Raw genomic sequence first — 18,015 nt, 5'->3', positions numbered from 1 at the left:
CCACTCTATTTTTAGAGTAGTTGTGTTGCAAAGTTTATGCCTCTCTTTTAAGTTAAAAATAAAATGTTGTGTTAGGAAGACTTTGTAAATTTGAAAATCTTTTTGTGTCTTAAGAATAAGTGGGTGTATGAAAGACTCAGAATGAATATGTAAATATTCTAGAACAGGAAATGGGCAAATCAGGCTTGGTGTTTAAGCGCTGTTGTGTTCAGGAAAGAGCACTCCAGCTGAAGGGCCTCCTCAAAGGGGGAACAAAGACTGGATGTGTGACAGGCTTGGAAACTGAGCCATCTAAAGAATGCAACCCATCACACCACTTCCTCCTTGACAAATGTTTCCTGAACATTAGCTATTACTATTAGCATTTCTTGAGGCAAAGCTACACCTTCATGGAAGCATGCAAGTACAAATATATCACTAGACCAGCCTTAGGCATACTGCCAGAATTAATATTACAATCTTTTTTTAAGTGCACTGTGTCCATCAAACTAAGATTCCACTACAAATGAAATATTACCACAAGATGTCATCAAAACAATGGTTATCCACATCTGGAAGAGACAAAGAACTTACTTATCCATACAATTACAATACACTATTAACAAGACAGGTAATGAGAGTAAAGGAAAAGGGAAATGATGATATTGTTGCTTTTACACCAAATTCTCAGAGCTAAAATATCAGAATGTAGAGTAGACTGTGCTGAGATCTTGGGAGTAAAGTGGTTACACATTCAAGGGTTGGAAACCCCAGATTTCTAAGACAATAGTTATTGGGCTCCTGGAGATTCCTCAGAGAGTAGAGCTTTGGGATCTGATTGAATAATACAATGACAATAGTTTGTAAGTTATTTATTGCCAAGAATACTTCCACAGCACAGATGAAATCAAAGTTCAATAGTTGACATAATAAAGCCAATGAGTTAGCCCTTAAGCTTCTTCTTTGGTCGAAGGTTATTGCTGTGACCACATTTCTTCTTGCGGCAGTTGACTGCTCGAGGATGCAGACGGGCATAGCACCTGAAAAGAAAGGAATGTTCAACTTCAAACTTGTATCCAGATATAATAACAAATTGTAGGAGTTCCTTGTCCACAATCCAAATCTTAAAGAGAAAATATTTATTGACTGAATGGGTGGGCCAGACATGGAAATATTTGGCTTGAGGCCATGAGTATCAAAATAAGCCCATGAAATTTTCCCATCCAATCCAATAAGTCTAAAAGCAATTTATCAAATAATGGTCACTCTTCTTCATCCTTTCATCTCTTAGCTCCCATCTTTCACTTTAAGTGGCCAGACACAGCCCTCACACAAGATTTTTGTTGATGTTTGTGGATAAACGCAAGCACACAGCCATACAGTTCATACAACATTTAAATTTTTAATTGTGTTGTCTGTGATCTCACATTGATCAATAACGGAGAAAAATGAGAAATATACCACACCATGGAAGTTGCACTTTGCTTGAAGCAATGATGAAACACAAAGTTGGTTATTAAATAATAAAAAGAAAACATACTTCCTGCAGATCATTTTATCACAGTTATATTTCTGTGCCAAAAGGCGCAAACTGGGTTCAATAACCCCACCACGCAGCCTCAACACAAGATGGAGAGTGGATTCTGTTGATGGAAAAAATCAAAATGGCAATAAGCCAAAAAAGGTTCTCAGTGAGATCTAATGGCAGATCATTTCAGCTGTGTTTCAGGGTTTACTTTTACTGTCATACAGGTCAAGCATGCTAACTATACCTTTCTGGATGTTGTAGTCAGAAAGAGTTCTTCCATCTTCTAATTGCTTGCCAGCAAAAATAAGCCGTTGCTGATCAGGAGGAATACCTACAATCAAAAACAGTCTGTTAAATTCCTTTTGTTCCTGGCATTTGATTGGCAGTTTTTCCTCGTAGCCGCTATACACTGCTTGTAACAGAACTAACCTCTTGAATGCTTTCAAGACATAGTCCCTGAGTCAAGATTTTCTCTTTTCAGTGGCAGGGCGTGAAATTGCGCCTAATACAGGCGCCAGTGCGACTAAGTTTTTCACTTTGCCGACCAAATCCTGAAAATTAGTCACCAAATTGACAACTAGAATGCTTCATCATAACCTTACTTAGAGATATAGTGAATTAAAAAGATTTACAAAGGTAAAGCCACAGCAAACTTCCTTGTTAAGTTTGTTTTCAAAACGCAGCACAGGCATCTAAAGCAATGACTAGACACCATCTTGTATTTAGGTGAGCTTGAACATTGTATATCATCTTACCTATCCAATTTGTAGCATGTTAAAGATCTTTTTCCTAACTTAATTTCGGAGGGGTTTACCTAGAATGCTGACAGCATTCAAAAGAGGTTTTGTTTGTCTTTAAAAATGGCAACCAACTTTTTTTGAATCAGCTACCACTTTGAAAAAATTTAGGAGCCAAGTGGCCATCAGAAAAAAAAAAAAAATTTCACACCCTGAGTAGCCCTTATAACAACATACTAAGTAAATTAGAATTTTGAGAGATTCATGTTAATTCAGGCACACTGAAGTCTTTTTAACTGGCTCTAGACATTTGAAGTGAAAATGATGATGCAGGTATAACTTTACAGTACTCAAAGGGTTAAGAAAGATTTAAGTCATATCTAAATTAACACCATCTAGCTAATAAATAAATTTGTCTTCCACTGTCACCTCTTTGCTCGATGATTTAATTAAATTAAATCAATAAGCTAATCACTGCTGTGCTGGTGAAACAGATAAGTCTCAGACAGATAACATTTTAAGCAACTGATTAAAGCATCAAACACAGGAAAGCGAACCAATCTTGCCAATTCTAATAATAACCACAGCTGCTCAAATCTTTACCTCTTCCCTACAGAAAACTAGTAGTAGGTAACCTAGCACTTTAATCTAGGTTCATCCAACTAATGTCCTGCATTGTGATTGTGCTAGAATGAGAATTTCAAGATGACCCTTTATCCATTATAGAAACAATAGTGATGATGGAAGTGATGTAAGTTTTTTTGCATCACAGACACTGACAAAAAAAGGTGTATCTATTTCAATGATCTAGGCGTCCTTTTGGACAACCACAGAGATAGATCTCGAGTAAAGGATGACTGATGCAATGTTTTACTGTTCAGAACAAGTTTAATCGTCACGACTGTTAGTTCCTACGAAAATTATTACCGTTTTAACCAAATGCCACTCGAATGCTTCAACGTTACAGGAATGCATATATTTCATAATAGTGATATTCTTCGAGCTTTGCACTACAAGTTTGCCCGATACTTAACAGAGAAAGTCACCCAAGCGCTTTTGATTTACTGCCATCGTTATTTAATACGCAACTACTAGAATTGTTTATTATTTTTACCTTCCTTGTCTTGGATTTTAGTTTTCACATTCTCGATGGAATCACTTGGTTCAACCTCAAGAGTAATGGTTTTACCCGTGAGGGTTTTGACAAAGATCTGCATGGTCTTCACCCGGTGAAGATCTGAAAGGAAAGCAACGATAACTAAATTTATTATTCCTCTCTTATGACAGGATCAGGTTGAAAAATAACCGAGTATTTTTCGATTTTTTCTGACTACAAAGTAATATCTAACGCCAAATTACCTCGTGTCTTTGATGGAGAGAAGGAAAAATGTGTGGGGCGGCCACAAATTAATTGAAGGGTTTTAGCGCCCGCGATATATCATAATTGAGCTTTCTATGTTGTGTAAATCAAAGTGAAAGTTCTTGAAATCAACATGGCGGGCGAAGATGCGACCATCGAAGATCTCGATTCGCCATCACAGTGGTTAGTCGAACGAGCTCGGCAAAGCTTGAGAGAGAATAATCCTTATGAAGCTAAAGCGTGGCTAATAACTGCTAAGACACTATATCCCAAAGATTTCGGGATTCAGGTAGGGTCAGAGCTTGCAATTATTTGTCCATTGATTTGTAAGTTTCTGTACCAGTTGTCATGTTTTCTTTTCAGTCTGCGTCTATGATTGTCTAGCGGCGTCTTTGGTCAATACTTATAGAACGATCCATAGATTTAAGTGAGTTATCATCGTGTCTCGCACTCAAAACTGCAGTGTTTGATCACTTAGGATTTTTTTTATATATATTAAATTGTTACTTAAGTCTTATTTAACCTTAAATGCGGGTGATTTAGGGAGTAAAGTTAAAATTAAAATTTCTAATTAAGTCACAGAGATACTACTATTCTTGGATGGGATCATCATCCCAGTTAGAAAGATAACATTGTGTAGTCTGATTGTCCAGGTGAGAGTAGTCATGGGAAGGACTGTTGTTTGTAGGAGTGACTGATGTTTTGATGACCTCAGTAGAAGTCTTTATTAGTGATGAGACTTCTGCTAGGGTCATTAACACGTCAGTCTCTACAACAGACAACAGTCCTTCTCTGGATTCTGTGGACAATCAGACCACACAATCAAATGTTACTTCAAGGTTGCTGTTTTAGAAGTTTAGAAGCTCTCCTTGGTATCTTATGGCAAAATAAGTTGGGAAGTTTTACCATTCAGTCTCATATATACTTCATTATCTTTGTCTCTTGAAGCTTGTTTTTGCAGGAGCCATTATGATAATGCAGAGAGACTTTTTACCATTTTGAAACAATCACTTGTGCTTGGCATCTTGATGTATGTACCATTTCACTTATGTGAAGCATTTCATTTCAGTATGAGGCTTACAGTATCGAGAGAAATGCTGAGCGAGTTCAGGAGTCTGCCAAGCTTTTCTATATTATGTGAGTTTGTTGATTTTAGATTCCCTCTTGTCAGAAACTTGGGGAGTGGAATAGTTAAAGAGGAAGAGAAGGCATTGTCTTCAATGAGAAATGTAGTCACAGGAGATTAGTGTAAAGTAATGAAGGAAGATTGCCCATATCAACTAAAGATAGCTCACAGCATCAATATTTAGTCAGGGAATTCTGTGTTGGAAGTGGATAGTTCTCCAATGTCCAATTTCTTATGGATACCTTTAGAGGAACCTACCCAAATTTAAATTTATGAGCTTTAACAAGACCTTTTGCTTGACTTGTGTTTTCCAGCTTCTGATCTGTACTCTCAACTTAAACATACATTAAGCTGGAAATTACTTTTTCATAATGTTTTTTCAATGTAGAAAAATATATTTATTAGGTTTGAACAGTTTCCAGAAAATGACATTCTTTGGAAGGAAGTTGTTAGCTTCACTGATGCTCTTGAAAGTGATGTCATGGACCAACATGGAAAGTTTCTGACAGGTACCTAATTAGGTGTATTAATTAATAGGTAAATCTACATTTTGTTAAAATAGTTAATCCTCTCTACCCATGCGGCAATGAGATATGAAGATTAATATTGTGTGAAAACCACCATTATCATCATCAATTTAATTTTTGCCATGAGTAGTGTTATTATGTTTTTTTTCCTTTAGATATGTTTGGCTGTCTTCCACAGCATGCACAGCGAGAGATACTTCTCAAGGCTGCAGGTGAGCAGTATATACATTTTATATTAACACTAGTGTATGAAATTTTTTTTGATCCCTCTGCTTGAATGTTTTAGGGAGATGCAAAGATTACATAGAGAGATGTCGAATGATGTTGCTGTTAATGAGGAGATTTCCTGATGTGATTCCAAAGAATGGGGTATTTGTGTGATCAATTATATTTACATCATTATCATGTTTAATTATAGTACTAACATCAGACCAAGAAATTTTCTCTATATGTCGCAAGTAAGATGAAAACTTTTCCAATCAAAATTTAGTAATAAAATCATAATACTGCATTTTTTTCTAAGTTTCATTGTGACCCAACATGTTTATACTGAAGTGTTCTTTATTCAGATGATGGTGGCAAGATTGATGTTATTGTTACATTAAGGGTTGTGCTGACCCAACATGTTTGTACTGACAGAAGTATTCTCTATTTATATGCTGGTGGTCAGATTGATATTATTGTTATATTTTACTACAGGTTGCTCTGACAGAGATGTTGATTGAGGCTGAAAACTCAGAGTATCCAGCAGCTCCTGTTAATCCTTACAGGAAGTTATTAGGTTTGTGCTGGCAGCTCCTGACTCACTCAAAGAGCATATTTCTCAAGGTGGTCTTGACATGAATGTGATCCCCTTCCGTCAAGTATATGACAATTTGTAGTTATAATTCTTTATAACTGTTTGGTATTTTGATTATTGCTGAAGAGATTGATCGGGCATAAAGTTTTCTTGTTAAATTGCAGCTCATGAGGAAGTTCTTCACTTGTAATTTTAAGTAGGGGTTACCACAGTTGTCAGTAAATGTTCCCTGTTTTCAGCATGACCAGTATTTTATATTTTTGCCAGAAGCCTTCATAAGGGAAGTGAGGTAATGGACCTGATTGTTCAATAGATTCTGAGGATTTAATCAGTTACCAGCCCATGTTTGGCTCTACTTTTACAAGTCTAGAATTCTTGCGTTGCTTTTGCCCCTTTTATTCCCAAAATTGATTAAATTGTAACTTCTCCTCACAATTTCAACATATTACACAGTAATGTAGGGAAAGAGAAGGGACATACTCATCACCTGAAGGATGTTGCCTTGATATAGCACCAAATTAAATTGATCTATAACAAACTGAATATTAGTTTGAAAAAACCATACCAATAAGATTTCTAGTAAGTTAAAAAGCATGTCAAGACTGTTTTTTTCTTAGTTACTGTGATGCTGTAAAAATATTGTTTCAGTGTGTGATGTATTGCCTCACTTACTGGCCAGTGAAAAAATGACAGTTAGTACTTCAAGTGCTGAGAGTCAAAGTGGTGAAGATAAGGAGGTTTGTCATCTTAGTGTAAGACAGAGCTCTTAGCATTTCATGGTTGTAAAATGACCACACATTTGTGTTTTTGTACTCCTAAGTGTAATTTAAGGATAAATTGTCTACTTCTCTCAATTTTAAGCTTTAATCAAATTTAACGCATCACAGGCAGTTATATCTTTTACCTGCAGATAAAGGTCAGCAAAATGCTTCAACTGTGGTTTAAGCAGTTGCTAGAGGAAAAGTCAGGAAAAAAGAATGCTGCTACCAAAACTACTGTACAAAATAGCTAATACTGTTAACTTTCTCATAAATCAGATGATCACGATCAGTGTGAAGTTATAAAATATTTTAATTTTCATGTAAAACTGATCTTCTTTTATTTAGATGTCTTGTGAAATGGTATGCTCAACTTTCCCAAACTACACCATCACAACAATCTTAATTTATTATTTGTTTATTTTTTTTGTCTTGATCTAGGGGATTGTTTCTGGTATCTCTCTGGCTCAAGTTTACAAGTGGCTGGAATTATCCATTCAATTTTATGTCTCCTGTACCACAGCCCATAACTACATGTCCGAAAACTTTGATGTTCATCAGAGCATTGTAGACACAAGTATTGTAGCTGAAGTGCTTGATGGACAAGGGCCATGGATAGCCCTTCATGAGCTGTTTTACTTGGCAGCAAAGAAATGTGGATGGGTGGAGATTTGTAGGATTCATGAAAGACTGGAATCTAAAAAATACAGGTGAAGAATCTCTTTCCTGGAATCAAGAAGCTTATGGTTGTGGATTAAGCAGTGGGCATCAAGCCATTCCAATTTTTCGATGATTATTTTTTTAACTTTGATTTGGGTCTGTTATGGCTTACAGGTGATTCAAGACTTTTTCAAAGTTTCAACCCCCCAGCCTTCAAAGTGATTGAAGTCAAAGACTTTTGCACATAATTTGATGTTAAGCTTGCAGGGACTAAAATGGTGTGCATCATGTTATATTTTTCCAGAAGCACCAATGACCATTGGACAAGTATTTTAGACCTACATCACAAACTGAAAAAAATGTCCAAGCATAGCTTGGAAGAAGGCACAGAGGAGGAGGTGCTTGAGAAAACTGGGCTTATGTTTGCTGCCATCATTTTATTCTTACAGACTGTCTGGGAATATTGCCGTGTTGTCAACAGACTTGACATAATATGTAAGTAGGGTTCCTGTGCTAGTTACCATGTCCTACCTTACCATGGCCATTTCACAGTTATTTACTTAGTTGCCTTGCCTTTGATATGGAGTGAAGCTGAACATGACCTTGTTGTGATGATAACAAAGAAATTTGCATTTGAAAAGCAAGCAAGGTTTGTATCATAACAAGGTCAACCTTAGCCTCATTCCTGTTCAAAGGCTTGGCAACCAAGCACACAACTGTAAAATGGACTTTAGTTAGCAGACTGGGTTCAAGCCCTTGGCAGAAGGAGACAATTGAGTTCTGATATGCTGTCAGAAAAACTGGGTAGAGGAAGAAAAATGGGTACCAGCAAATTCTGAGGGAATGTACATGGATGCTGCAATCTTAAAAAATCTTAACACACAATCAAGAAGTCAGGGAATACTCCTTAACATGTCATGTTACAGTTACTGCACTTGAGTCTTTCAGCAATACCAGTTAATCTCATTTCCCAAAGTTACCTTAACTTAAAATTTATTTTCCACATAAGTTCTTATCATCCATCTTTTCCAAGGTTAGAATTAAAAAGTGGAAAATGATCAGATTTCATGTCTTTAAAGTTTAGAATTTAATGATAAAATATGATGATGAAATTCAATGCTTATTGACTTGCAAGGTATCCAGTTTGTATCCTATTCTGATCAGGATATAGAACCTCATTCAAAAATGTAAAGAGTACTGATAGTGGTGAAGTTATCACTGAATACAAAATGGCCAGCACTTTGCTATCATTGCTGACCATTGTTTCATAAAGTGCTAAAACATTATAAATTTCAGTTGCTTAAAATTTATTGTGATCTGGCATGTTCATCTTTATTGATGTCATGCTAGAACTTTCTGATCAACTTACATGAAGATTAACAAGATAATTTTGGTATTATGAACTGAGTTGATAATGTAAATTGGCCTCCTTTAAGAGTTTCAAAGCAGACATTTGGAGCATTATGCAAATGCATTAAGCAAATGACATGAATGACATGAGGATTACCTAACTTGTTTTTCTAATTCCTTAACAGCTTCATCTGGTTTGGTGTATCCTTTGGTTTTAGTTGAGGACAGTGTTGAAGTCAACACTCAGCTATCAGGCAATGCTTCTGCAAGCACCGCAGCAAGTGACAGGTATGAATAATTTGGAATGACAAACAAGACGATCAGTATTAGTGTAGAACACTTGAAAAACAGTTAATTATTAACTTGGTCACAGATAAGGAATGACGAAAGCATAATGTGTGTCAACAGAATAAGAGGAATGGTAACTTTTTTTGGTTGAGCAATTCAACATTACTGGTCCTAGCAGTATAAAGGACATACAAATATATGCGAAATATGAACCTTGTAATGGCCTAGCTCACCACAGAGTCCCTGTAGCTCAGTGGTAGAGTATCAGAGCCTGGAAGTTTGAGGGTCTGTGATTTGATTCCTTGTGGGGACTCTGAACTTTTTTTCTTTGTCCTACACTCATAACAAGACCAAAAAGCATCTGTCTCTATTTCTTTATTGTGCTCAAAATTTACCATCTTTCTTTTTCTGTGTATTAAGCATTCAGATATTTGCAAGCTTTTCTTAAACCAAAAAACATTTCTTTACTTACACTAAGCATTGTAAAAATGTTTTGGAGGAAGGGTTTTTTTGAAATCATACTCTGTTTCCTTTTTAAATCTTTTCCATGGACAGCCCAGCACCAAAGAAGAAAAAGCGAAAATTGGCATCTGTAAGTATGATTATACTGTACTCTCTGACTTATTGTTTTCCAACACCACTGATAAATTGGTTTTTATTTGGACAGCTGAAACTAACTCTGGTTCAACACCATTTTGTAGGGCAGGTCTGGTTCTCCTGCAAAGGATGACAGTAAGGGAAAGCAACCATCACACATCATAATTGATAAAAGTAAGACAGCTTTGGAAGATGTGATAAATAAAGGGTTCTCTGTAAAAGTTATCTAATTCTTATTAATCCTTGTAAGCTACTGGCTACACAAATTGGCCACAAAGGACTAACTACACATTGTATTGTATGGCCCAGCTGCTAGGGAGTAACAAAATATCAGACAGACTTCAGAGAGTCTCTGAAGTTTGAGGAAATCGGCTATAAGTGGACATCTTACCTTCTGCCTTGAACTTATTTTGCCTAATCTTATTGAAACGTTCGCAAATGTAAACATTGTAACTTCAGCAAAAACGGAAACTTTGAACATCTGTGAGCAATTTATTTAAAAAAAGCGAAACTTCGTTTTTTGGGTTTTTTTTCGTTCATAGATGGGACTGGAGAACAGAAAGACTCGGGAAAGGCGGGTTTGAAATTACGATAATATCAGTAATACATCCAAGTCCATAGTAAATCGTTTGTAGGATCTATAGCTTGTGTTAGATTTGTTAATACATTTATTTATTAAACTATCATTCATTTATTGTTCTTATTTTTTATGTAGACTGTGGTTCTGTCAGTCAAAACCTCTCAGATGACTTCGCTGTATCTGTAGAGGCTTGGCACCTTCTCAACACATATCCTGACTATAAAAACGGTTTGTCAACAGTGCAAAAACACTGTGTGAAAATACTTTTTATAAAAATCCGGTGTTGCGACATTGTGATGGAGTAGAACCACGCTGAAAATTTTATTTATAGAAGAATGGTTTTAAGTTCATGTCAGTGGGAAGTTTGAGTGAACTAAGATCGAATTATCAAGATTGTGGTGTGTGGCATTCGGCAAGATTGTACGAAAAGTTTGCACGTGAACTTGTCATTTTTCCTCACACATTTCGGTAATAACCCGAGTCAGCGATTTCACTCGATATTTAGTTTCCGTGATAAGAAGGGTTTTAATTTTGTAGCTCAAGTAGCTGTTGGCGTGGCTTAAATTAACAACTGCGATTTTAAAGCTGAGGGATCATTCAAGCCTGCCTGAAGTCCAGGAACTCACTCTTATTATATATTTGTGGTGTTTACAGATTTTCTGCGTCTATTAGACGAGTGGTGCGTGGACCAGTGGAACTGGATGGGAACGTTTAAAGTGGACCGACTTATTTACAAGGTGACACAACCAGCAGGGGCATGGGGAGGGTTTTGCAGACGTAAGCCCTACATTACTAGCTTACAGACTTTTGGGAGCTTTTCAAATTGTATTATTATCAAAAAATTATGATGTCGCGTGGAAAAATGGAGTTTAGGGTAATTTTCACCCAAGGGCCCCTTCTTTAGCCTACAAACGACATGCAGTCGCGGATGTTCATCTAGTTGGTTTCTGTATCAGTTGTTCACGAAGTTCCTCCTTCCACGCATCCCTGAGTATCAGGGAAAACTATCAGAGAAAACCTGATGAAATACTGAGGGGTCAGAACATGCTGTGACTGGCGGAAATCATTTCCAATAATAGTACTCGTTTTGCTTTGGCTCTGGTGTGTGCAAGGAACTTGGCCAAGAAAACGTTTTCTTTCCTAGATTTTTTTTTCAACCGGTTCTCGATGATATTTAAGTTTGGATTGTTGATTCTATTAGATTCGATTTGAATTCGTTTGAATTATGTCTGTTATGTAGGGTAAATACAAGAAAGCTGTTGAGTTTCTTCAGGAACAACGAAATGCATTGGAACAGGACACTTCGGGAAATCAAGAGGTAAGGGCGCTTGAAGGAAAGCTTTAACAGTTTGATGCGATGTAATGAGGTGTTGCCCATAGGACGTTCTGATCACATTGCAAGCCAAGAAATAATGGAATATCGGAGGAAAGCTAAAGGTTAATTGCTCAAAGTAGTTAAGTGTTCACTAACAGAGGAAAATATCTCAAAGTGACGTACCAACTGTAAACAGCTTCCCGAATCAATAGTCTTCTCGATCAAACTGTCATTTTTTTCTCCAAAAAACAAGCTCAAGCTAGACCAAAATGTAACTTAAGCAGAATCCAGTTCGTAGCCTCGCGACAAATTTCAGCCTGCTCATTTACATCAGACGCATGCTTAAGATGAAAACGTGGAAAACGTTTAGAGTGTTATTTGTTTTTACTAATTTGTATTTTCTTTGTGTTGTGGTTTAGTTACTTATCAGAGGAGCCATTCAGTTGTCATGTTGCTACTTCCGCCTCGATGATCACAAGGTAATAAACAAACCAATTAGAAATGAAAATGGATAGTTGTTTTATTATAAAAATCGTGACTTTTTTACATTATGGTCTTATGTTTAGCTCTATGGATTGCGGTTCAAGAGATTTGGGTTGAGTCTTAGCTGGAATCAGTCGCGACCATGTCCAGGGTCTCCTCTCCCTTCCCTTAGAACGGAAGGAGGTCTTGGGGTGTAAAAGAGGAGAAATTCCGAGCAGAAGAAGGCTCTGGGGGGGTGGAGAGAAGTGAGATCTTGGAACGGAGATGGAGTCGTTGCCTTGTGTTGTGTTTATGGGCAAGAAAAGTCTTTCAGCCATAAATCGAAGGGCAAAAACCCGGTCCGTTGCCTACAATACGAACCTTATCTCGGTTAGAAAGAGCTAGGCGTGTGTAACTCGCATTCGTTTGTTCTTGTTTTCATCAGAGAGCATGTGAAGAAGCACTTTATGGTTTGCAATTCTTCTCGGCGAGAAGTTCATCTGGAGATAACATGACACTGAAAAGATCAACATCAGTGCATCAAGGAAAACTTGATGCGAGTGGAAATGAACCATCTTTGTCAAGCTCTTCCTCAACTGGCGGTATACTAACACAAAATCACCTTTCAATGACTGCTTCGTAAGCATACCTAGGGAAGGTGTCAGGGAAGGTGTTTGTGTTTGCCGAATGGAGGGAGATTTGCAGTGGAGGGGGGGGGGGGGGCAGCATCGGAAATGGCCTAGTGTCAAGAGAATATTCTCCTGTTTCGCGTGTTATCCGGCCTGGTGGAGGGTCCAGTATTGTTGCTGCCCAAACTTGAGTGCTCGGTACTGACGAACCGTGTGAATAGGTCTATTCTAAGAACTGGCAAAGAGTGAACAGCTGTTTTTATTGTTGTGGTGTGGATTGTTGTATTGCTGTTTTTGGTTTGTTTCTTTAAATTTTTTTTTTTGTGATAATTTTTCTATTGAACCCTCAGGTCGATGTTTAAGACTGATCCAGTGCAGTGAAACAGAAGTGCTTTCTTTTACTGTCCGTTTACTTCTTTCGTCACTGAAGGTAGTTTTTCTCAATAATGTAAAGCCTCTCTAGTCACACTTTGTACCCAAAAAGTCTTTCAAGCAGTAATCTCGAGCGAAAGACAAAACAACACAAACGAAACCAGAACCATAAAAAATGATGCGCTTAAAGTTTATTCCCTCAAAATGTCAAGCTTAAGAAACGTAAAAAATCAAAGTTTGGATCGTCCAGTGCAACCATTTTGTTTCCATGTTTTCTGTTCGTATTTTTGCCCTGCCTCACTGTGTAATATATATTTTGCGCGTTCCGTTCCCCTAATATGGTGAAATGGTGTAATAGTAGATTGATGGGGGAAAAGTCAACTGAGCGATGTTGTGTTACACAGTACCATATTTTGAGAAATATATAGAGACAATGGTGAGAAGTAAACTAAAGCCATGGGAATGAGAGGAAAAAACATTTTTCTTACTTCTAGCAAAGGCTGGTGACGGAAGGGCGAAATGACACACTCCTTGGTCACGTGGTAGTGTTAGTGCAGTTTGGTTGGCCAAGAGAAGAGGATGCCTTCTATGAGCTCCTGGACAGGATCCGTGATCAGGGAGGACTGAGATACAGAGTGTTTTTCAGTTACGTGAACAGTATCCTTTTTTAATTCGAATTCTTAGAAATGTTTTTAATTACAGTCTGTGCCGGTGGGGATCCTTGCGGATCCCGGAACGATTCCTTACAGGAGTCCCGGCTAGATCCCGTTGCAACCTCGACGGGAACCTTGGCGGGAATCCCGGCGGGACCTGGCGCTTTTCCTAGCGGGAATACATGTAAGATCTCGTTGGGTATAAGAATACAATTTACGCCACGTGCGTTTCTTTTTAATGTGTTTACTTTGCCGCTTTGTGGATTTAGACCGGGTGATAAACAGTGTCCTCCAAGTTTACTTAATAGTGTGCAGATATCGATATTCTGGAGGAGTTCGCGCACCTCTACAGTGATGATTCGTACAACCTCGATCTAGTTCCTCTCTCTACATCTGGTTCAGGGTAAGTCCTAAATATGGCGGTTATTTCCCATGTTATGTCACCAACGTCTACTCCAATGTGAGACGTGTTCCTTCGCGAAATGTCGTTTGCTAAATTTAGAATTTTAAAGGAAGGTAAAAGTGAGCGTCTTGTGATTTATTTTCACCCCTTTCGAATCAAACTCTGTCAATTTTTCCAGGCTATTTCAATATGTCTTTTGTGTGCTATTGGGAGAGTTTGTTTCTTTTCTCCATTTGGTGTCATTAAAACGACCCCAAAGCTATCTCAATAAATAATCAGAATAAAGCAATATACTTACAGGACCCACTTCCAGCTCAAAGTTACAATAAATAAACTGTGTGAAGCGCGGGAAAACTTGAGTGTCTAAGTCGAAGTTGGTTTTTGTTTAGTATCTGACTTGCGGAAAGAGAGCTGTGTGTTTCCTTAACCAGTCACAGAGTGTCAACATGTCTCAAGTGCAGGAAAACCTTAGTATCCAAGTCGCAACTGGTTTTTGGTTAGCATTTGTTTGGTTGAAAGAGTGATGTGTGTTTCTTTAACCAATCACTGAGCGGCTACTTCTCTAAAGTGCGGGAAAATCTCAGTGTTCAAGTCGCAACTGGTTTTTTGTTAACATTCGATTGGTTGAAAGAGTGATGCTTGTTTCTTTAACCAATCACAGAGCGTGCTCGGAGTCGTAAGGCAAACCAATTTAATACTGAGTTACTTTTTACAATAATTTCAAAATTACCCTGTTAAATGCCAGCTCTGTCAATTAATGTCTTTAGAAAATTTTTAGAGATCCGTTGTTACTTACGCTTTACTTAGTTTACTTCTTCTTGACTTATTTGACTTCGGTTACTTACTTTGCAGTAGAGCAGTGACACGAGGAGTTAACAAGGGAGCCAAAGAGGACTTTCGTGCCGCCATGGAGAGACAAGTCAGTCGCAGTGATGAAAGCTTTGAACCACTTCTCAAAGCTTTCTTACAAAACGAGAAAGATTCTCTTTTAAGCTGACACAAACATGACGCAACGACGTAACCTCACGTATAACTGAGAAACAATATTAATGAGATTTAGAACGTAATGGTTATTTCTGTTAAAGTATTACGGTTTAAGTTTACTAAGCTTTGGAGAACTCTTTCTTTCTATGAGCCCTGTTAATCGAAAGAAAAGTTCTGTATTCTCAACCAATCGGGAACGAAAACCAAACCCACTACTTCCGCGCGTTTTTACCCGTTATGCGCGAGATGTCTCACTTTGTCTGAAACTGCACCCCGGTGACTTAAATTGTTATCCAGCCACTAAAACGACCCAGCTCTTAACACTTTTGCATCGCTCGTCTCATTTTTGAAGTTTGACTAAAATTTACAAGTACAGAAAAAGAGGAGATATCACATTGTAAATATCGAGAATAAAATTCTTAGTCAAAAAGGAAACAGCTGTTGTTTTTGTCCATCGTTATCTTCGTTTTAAATTTGCGTGTGCTCTTCACCTTTTACAACGCGAGGCTAGGCATAGATTAGCCCTTGTGGATTATTTTCTTTTTCCAGTCGAGCTCGGAGTCCATTCGTCCATGTAAAGAAGAGGTGGTAAACCGGCTTTACAAAGAGTATTAACAAGGGTGTTCGTTGGCGCACGCTTTTATGATACAACTTATCATCCACTCGCCGGTGCATAGAGCTAGAAAGACAAGATCATGGTAATCTTTTTGTAACTCGACAGTGTAAAATATACTCGGGGACGGAAGGAGCATGGATTACTCTGATCGATTTGCGTCAAGTCCGCGCGTCCCTTGTTGGCGTCACTTCATAGTTATTGTATTGACGACTTGTGTGTACATACACGACGTACTCAGTGGCTTTGTGCCTCAGTGACCTCAATCACGTTGGGTACTGGGACTACGCTAATACCTTACCTTAGTTATCTATTACCCTGTCACGGTAATTTTCCTGGTAATTAGAACGCTGTCACTTTTTTAAGAGAGGAAATTCGTACAAAAGTTGACAACGCACCTTCAATTGACTGGTTCAAACCTGCAAAACTATAGTAGAAAGTGGACCCGCGCAAAGACAACCTTGATTGATCGAATCGAAACGATCAGCGCGAACTGAGAATTTAAATCGTCGAGATCGTGGATTTATAGTGTATGTGCGATTATAATTCATAAGTTTTGCAATCATTAAAACAAGATTTAAACGATCTCTAACCTTAAAAGATTTACTGCGATGCCCTATAATCTGAAAGCAGAAAAATGCAGGTGTTCTGGTGCACAACAATATTTTACGGCTATCATCGCCATACTATAGCGATCCCTACATTTACTCATTGCGTTTTTTATTTTTAATTTCTAAATCGCTTTGCATACTCAACTTTGCTTTGTAGGTGCGTCCCGAGGGATGCATTTTAAAAGAGTAATTTGCGGGACGGGACCACATCAGGATTTCTATTTTTTAGGGACAACCTCAGTCACAGTGTCGTTTATGTGTATACGGTAGTAGTGCAATTGCAAAGCGCTGCGAAAAAAATCTACATATCTCGCCAAAAATGGTTGAAGAAAGTAGAGAGAGATGTCCTCTTGGAAAGACATAAACTGTTGGGAAGATAGCTTATAAATTCGAAGCAATTCTTTGCATTTCCAAAGTTGTTGCTCGGCCTTGAATAGTTTACCTTTCGCTTAAGTTGTTGTACGGGAAGAATAGACGAGAACTTAAGGCTGTACAGTCTGCTTGCCAGACAGCATCCAAGTTGTTTGGACGTTGCTGAAGAGCTTTTTTTGAGGTCTTCATGAAAAGGCCCGCTTTGGAATAAGCCAGCACCTCTCCCTCCTCACTTTAGAAAAGCAGTTTGTATGTTGAATAGCCAGTTTTGTTCACAATTTCAGTAATTTGATGGATTGTTTGCCACTGAGGATTAATCGGATCATAACTGTTATCGAAAACCCATGAAAAAAATAAATAGAGAACGATGCTTTATCGTCTTTTCGCGAGTGTGAAAAATATTCAGAGTAACCATGAGGAATCGAACCTCAGCCATTCGTATCTCGCTTTGACGCTCTACCTCTGAGTCATTAAGGCTCTTTGAGGTGAGAAGGAATGCAGACCGCCATCTTGATCAATTTTCTTTCTAAGGGGAAAACCAACTACCCTGTAAAGTAGCCTGCAATCACTTCAACGCATAGGCTTGTTTGGTTTACCATCTGTGCGCTGGCCAGAAACCGCACAGAGTAGGTTGTTGATTTCTCGCACACGTAGCTCGAATCTAACGATGGTTTGTGCTGATTTCATCCAATCTGTGTTCGATGTTTGAGTTCCCTCGTATCATTTTAACGATGAAACAACTCAGACCCGGACTCTAAGCCAGCCTCTCTCAATAAAGAGTCAATACACACCAGGTACTGTCAAGACGACTTGAGTCTTAGGACAGCACTGTAGTTCACTGAGATACATGATAAACAATAGTTGATAGCTGACTAATAAAGAGGAGGCAAAACGCGATTACTGAATTCTACTGAAGATACATGATCGTCCAAAGCTTACCATGGGATTTTTTCAACCCTTATAAGACAACCGAGATTTGTTCTTTAAATGGGTCAGAAGACTGCAGGTCAGAGGCGGAAGCAAGCGGTAAACTGCGGTATCGCGGCGACTCTTAGAGACCTATGCGTGGGAAGGCTCACGCTGGGAAAACCCCGCGCAAACTTGTCAATGCGCTTAAATTAAACAATTATGTCTGCTAAGGCAATTTCAGATCACTCTCTTGAAAACACTGTATATATCAATCTCCATACGGCGTGGACGTAGACGATATCGAAGGAAAGAAATCGGGTGGGTTTATTGATAATATCGTGCGATCTTCACAGCGCGCAATCTACTAATCACGCTAAGGTCTTAAATCTTGATCATTCGCTTT

General features: G+C 38.1%; 2 protein-coding genes across 2 annotated transcripts; one reads left to right on the top strand and one right to left on the bottom strand.

Moving 5' to 3' along the window:
* Positions 1–836: 836 nt before the first annotated feature.
* Positions 837–3,627, bottom strand: LOC131783592 (ubiquitin-ribosomal protein eL40 fusion protein). The gene is made up of 5 exons (XM_059100359.2): positions 3,604–3,627; positions 3,359–3,481; positions 1,752–1,838; positions 1,520–1,622; positions 837–1,019 (listed from the first exon to the last, which is right to left on the bottom strand). Exons 2-5 carry the CDS (start codon positions 3,459–3,461, stop codon positions 923–925), a joined length of 390 nt encoding a protein of 129 aa, XP_058956342.1. The 5' UTR covers positions 3,462–3,481; positions 3,604–3,627; the 3' UTR covers positions 837–922.
* An 83-nt stretch (positions 3,628–3,710) lies between these two features.
* On the top strand, positions 3,711–15,532 carry LOC131783580 (integrator complex subunit 10). Its single transcript, XM_059100347.2, has 21 exons — positions 3,711–3,893; positions 4,674–4,741; positions 5,136–5,239; positions 5,413–5,469; positions 5,544–5,626; positions 5,957–6,038; positions 6,705–6,793; positions 7,256–7,524; positions 7,779–7,969; positions 9,010–9,112; positions 9,668–9,704; positions 9,814–9,883; positions 10,425–10,517; positions 10,944–11,026; positions 11,530–11,607; positions 12,024–12,083; positions 12,512–12,668; positions 13,046–13,125; positions 13,562–13,724; positions 14,036–14,123; positions 14,976–15,532. The coding sequence occupies exons 1-21, from the start codon at positions 3,738–3,740 to the stop codon at positions 15,118–15,120; spliced, it is 2,256 nt and encodes a 751-aa protein (XP_058956330.2). The 5' UTR covers positions 3,711–3,737; the 3' UTR covers positions 15,121–15,532.
* Positions 15,533–18,015: the final 2,483 nt, after the last annotated feature.

Source organism: Pocillopora verrucosa, chromosome 6 (assembly GCF_036669915.1).
Source record: "Pocillopora verrucosa isolate sample1 chromosome 6, ASM3666991v2, whole genome shotgun sequence".
NCBI classification, from domain to species: domain Eukaryota; kingdom Metazoa; phylum Cnidaria; class Anthozoa; order Scleractinia; family Pocilloporidae; genus Pocillopora; species Pocillopora verrucosa.
Note: the sequence above shows the minus strand (reverse complement) of the source record. Positions and strands in the feature narration are given on the sequence as shown.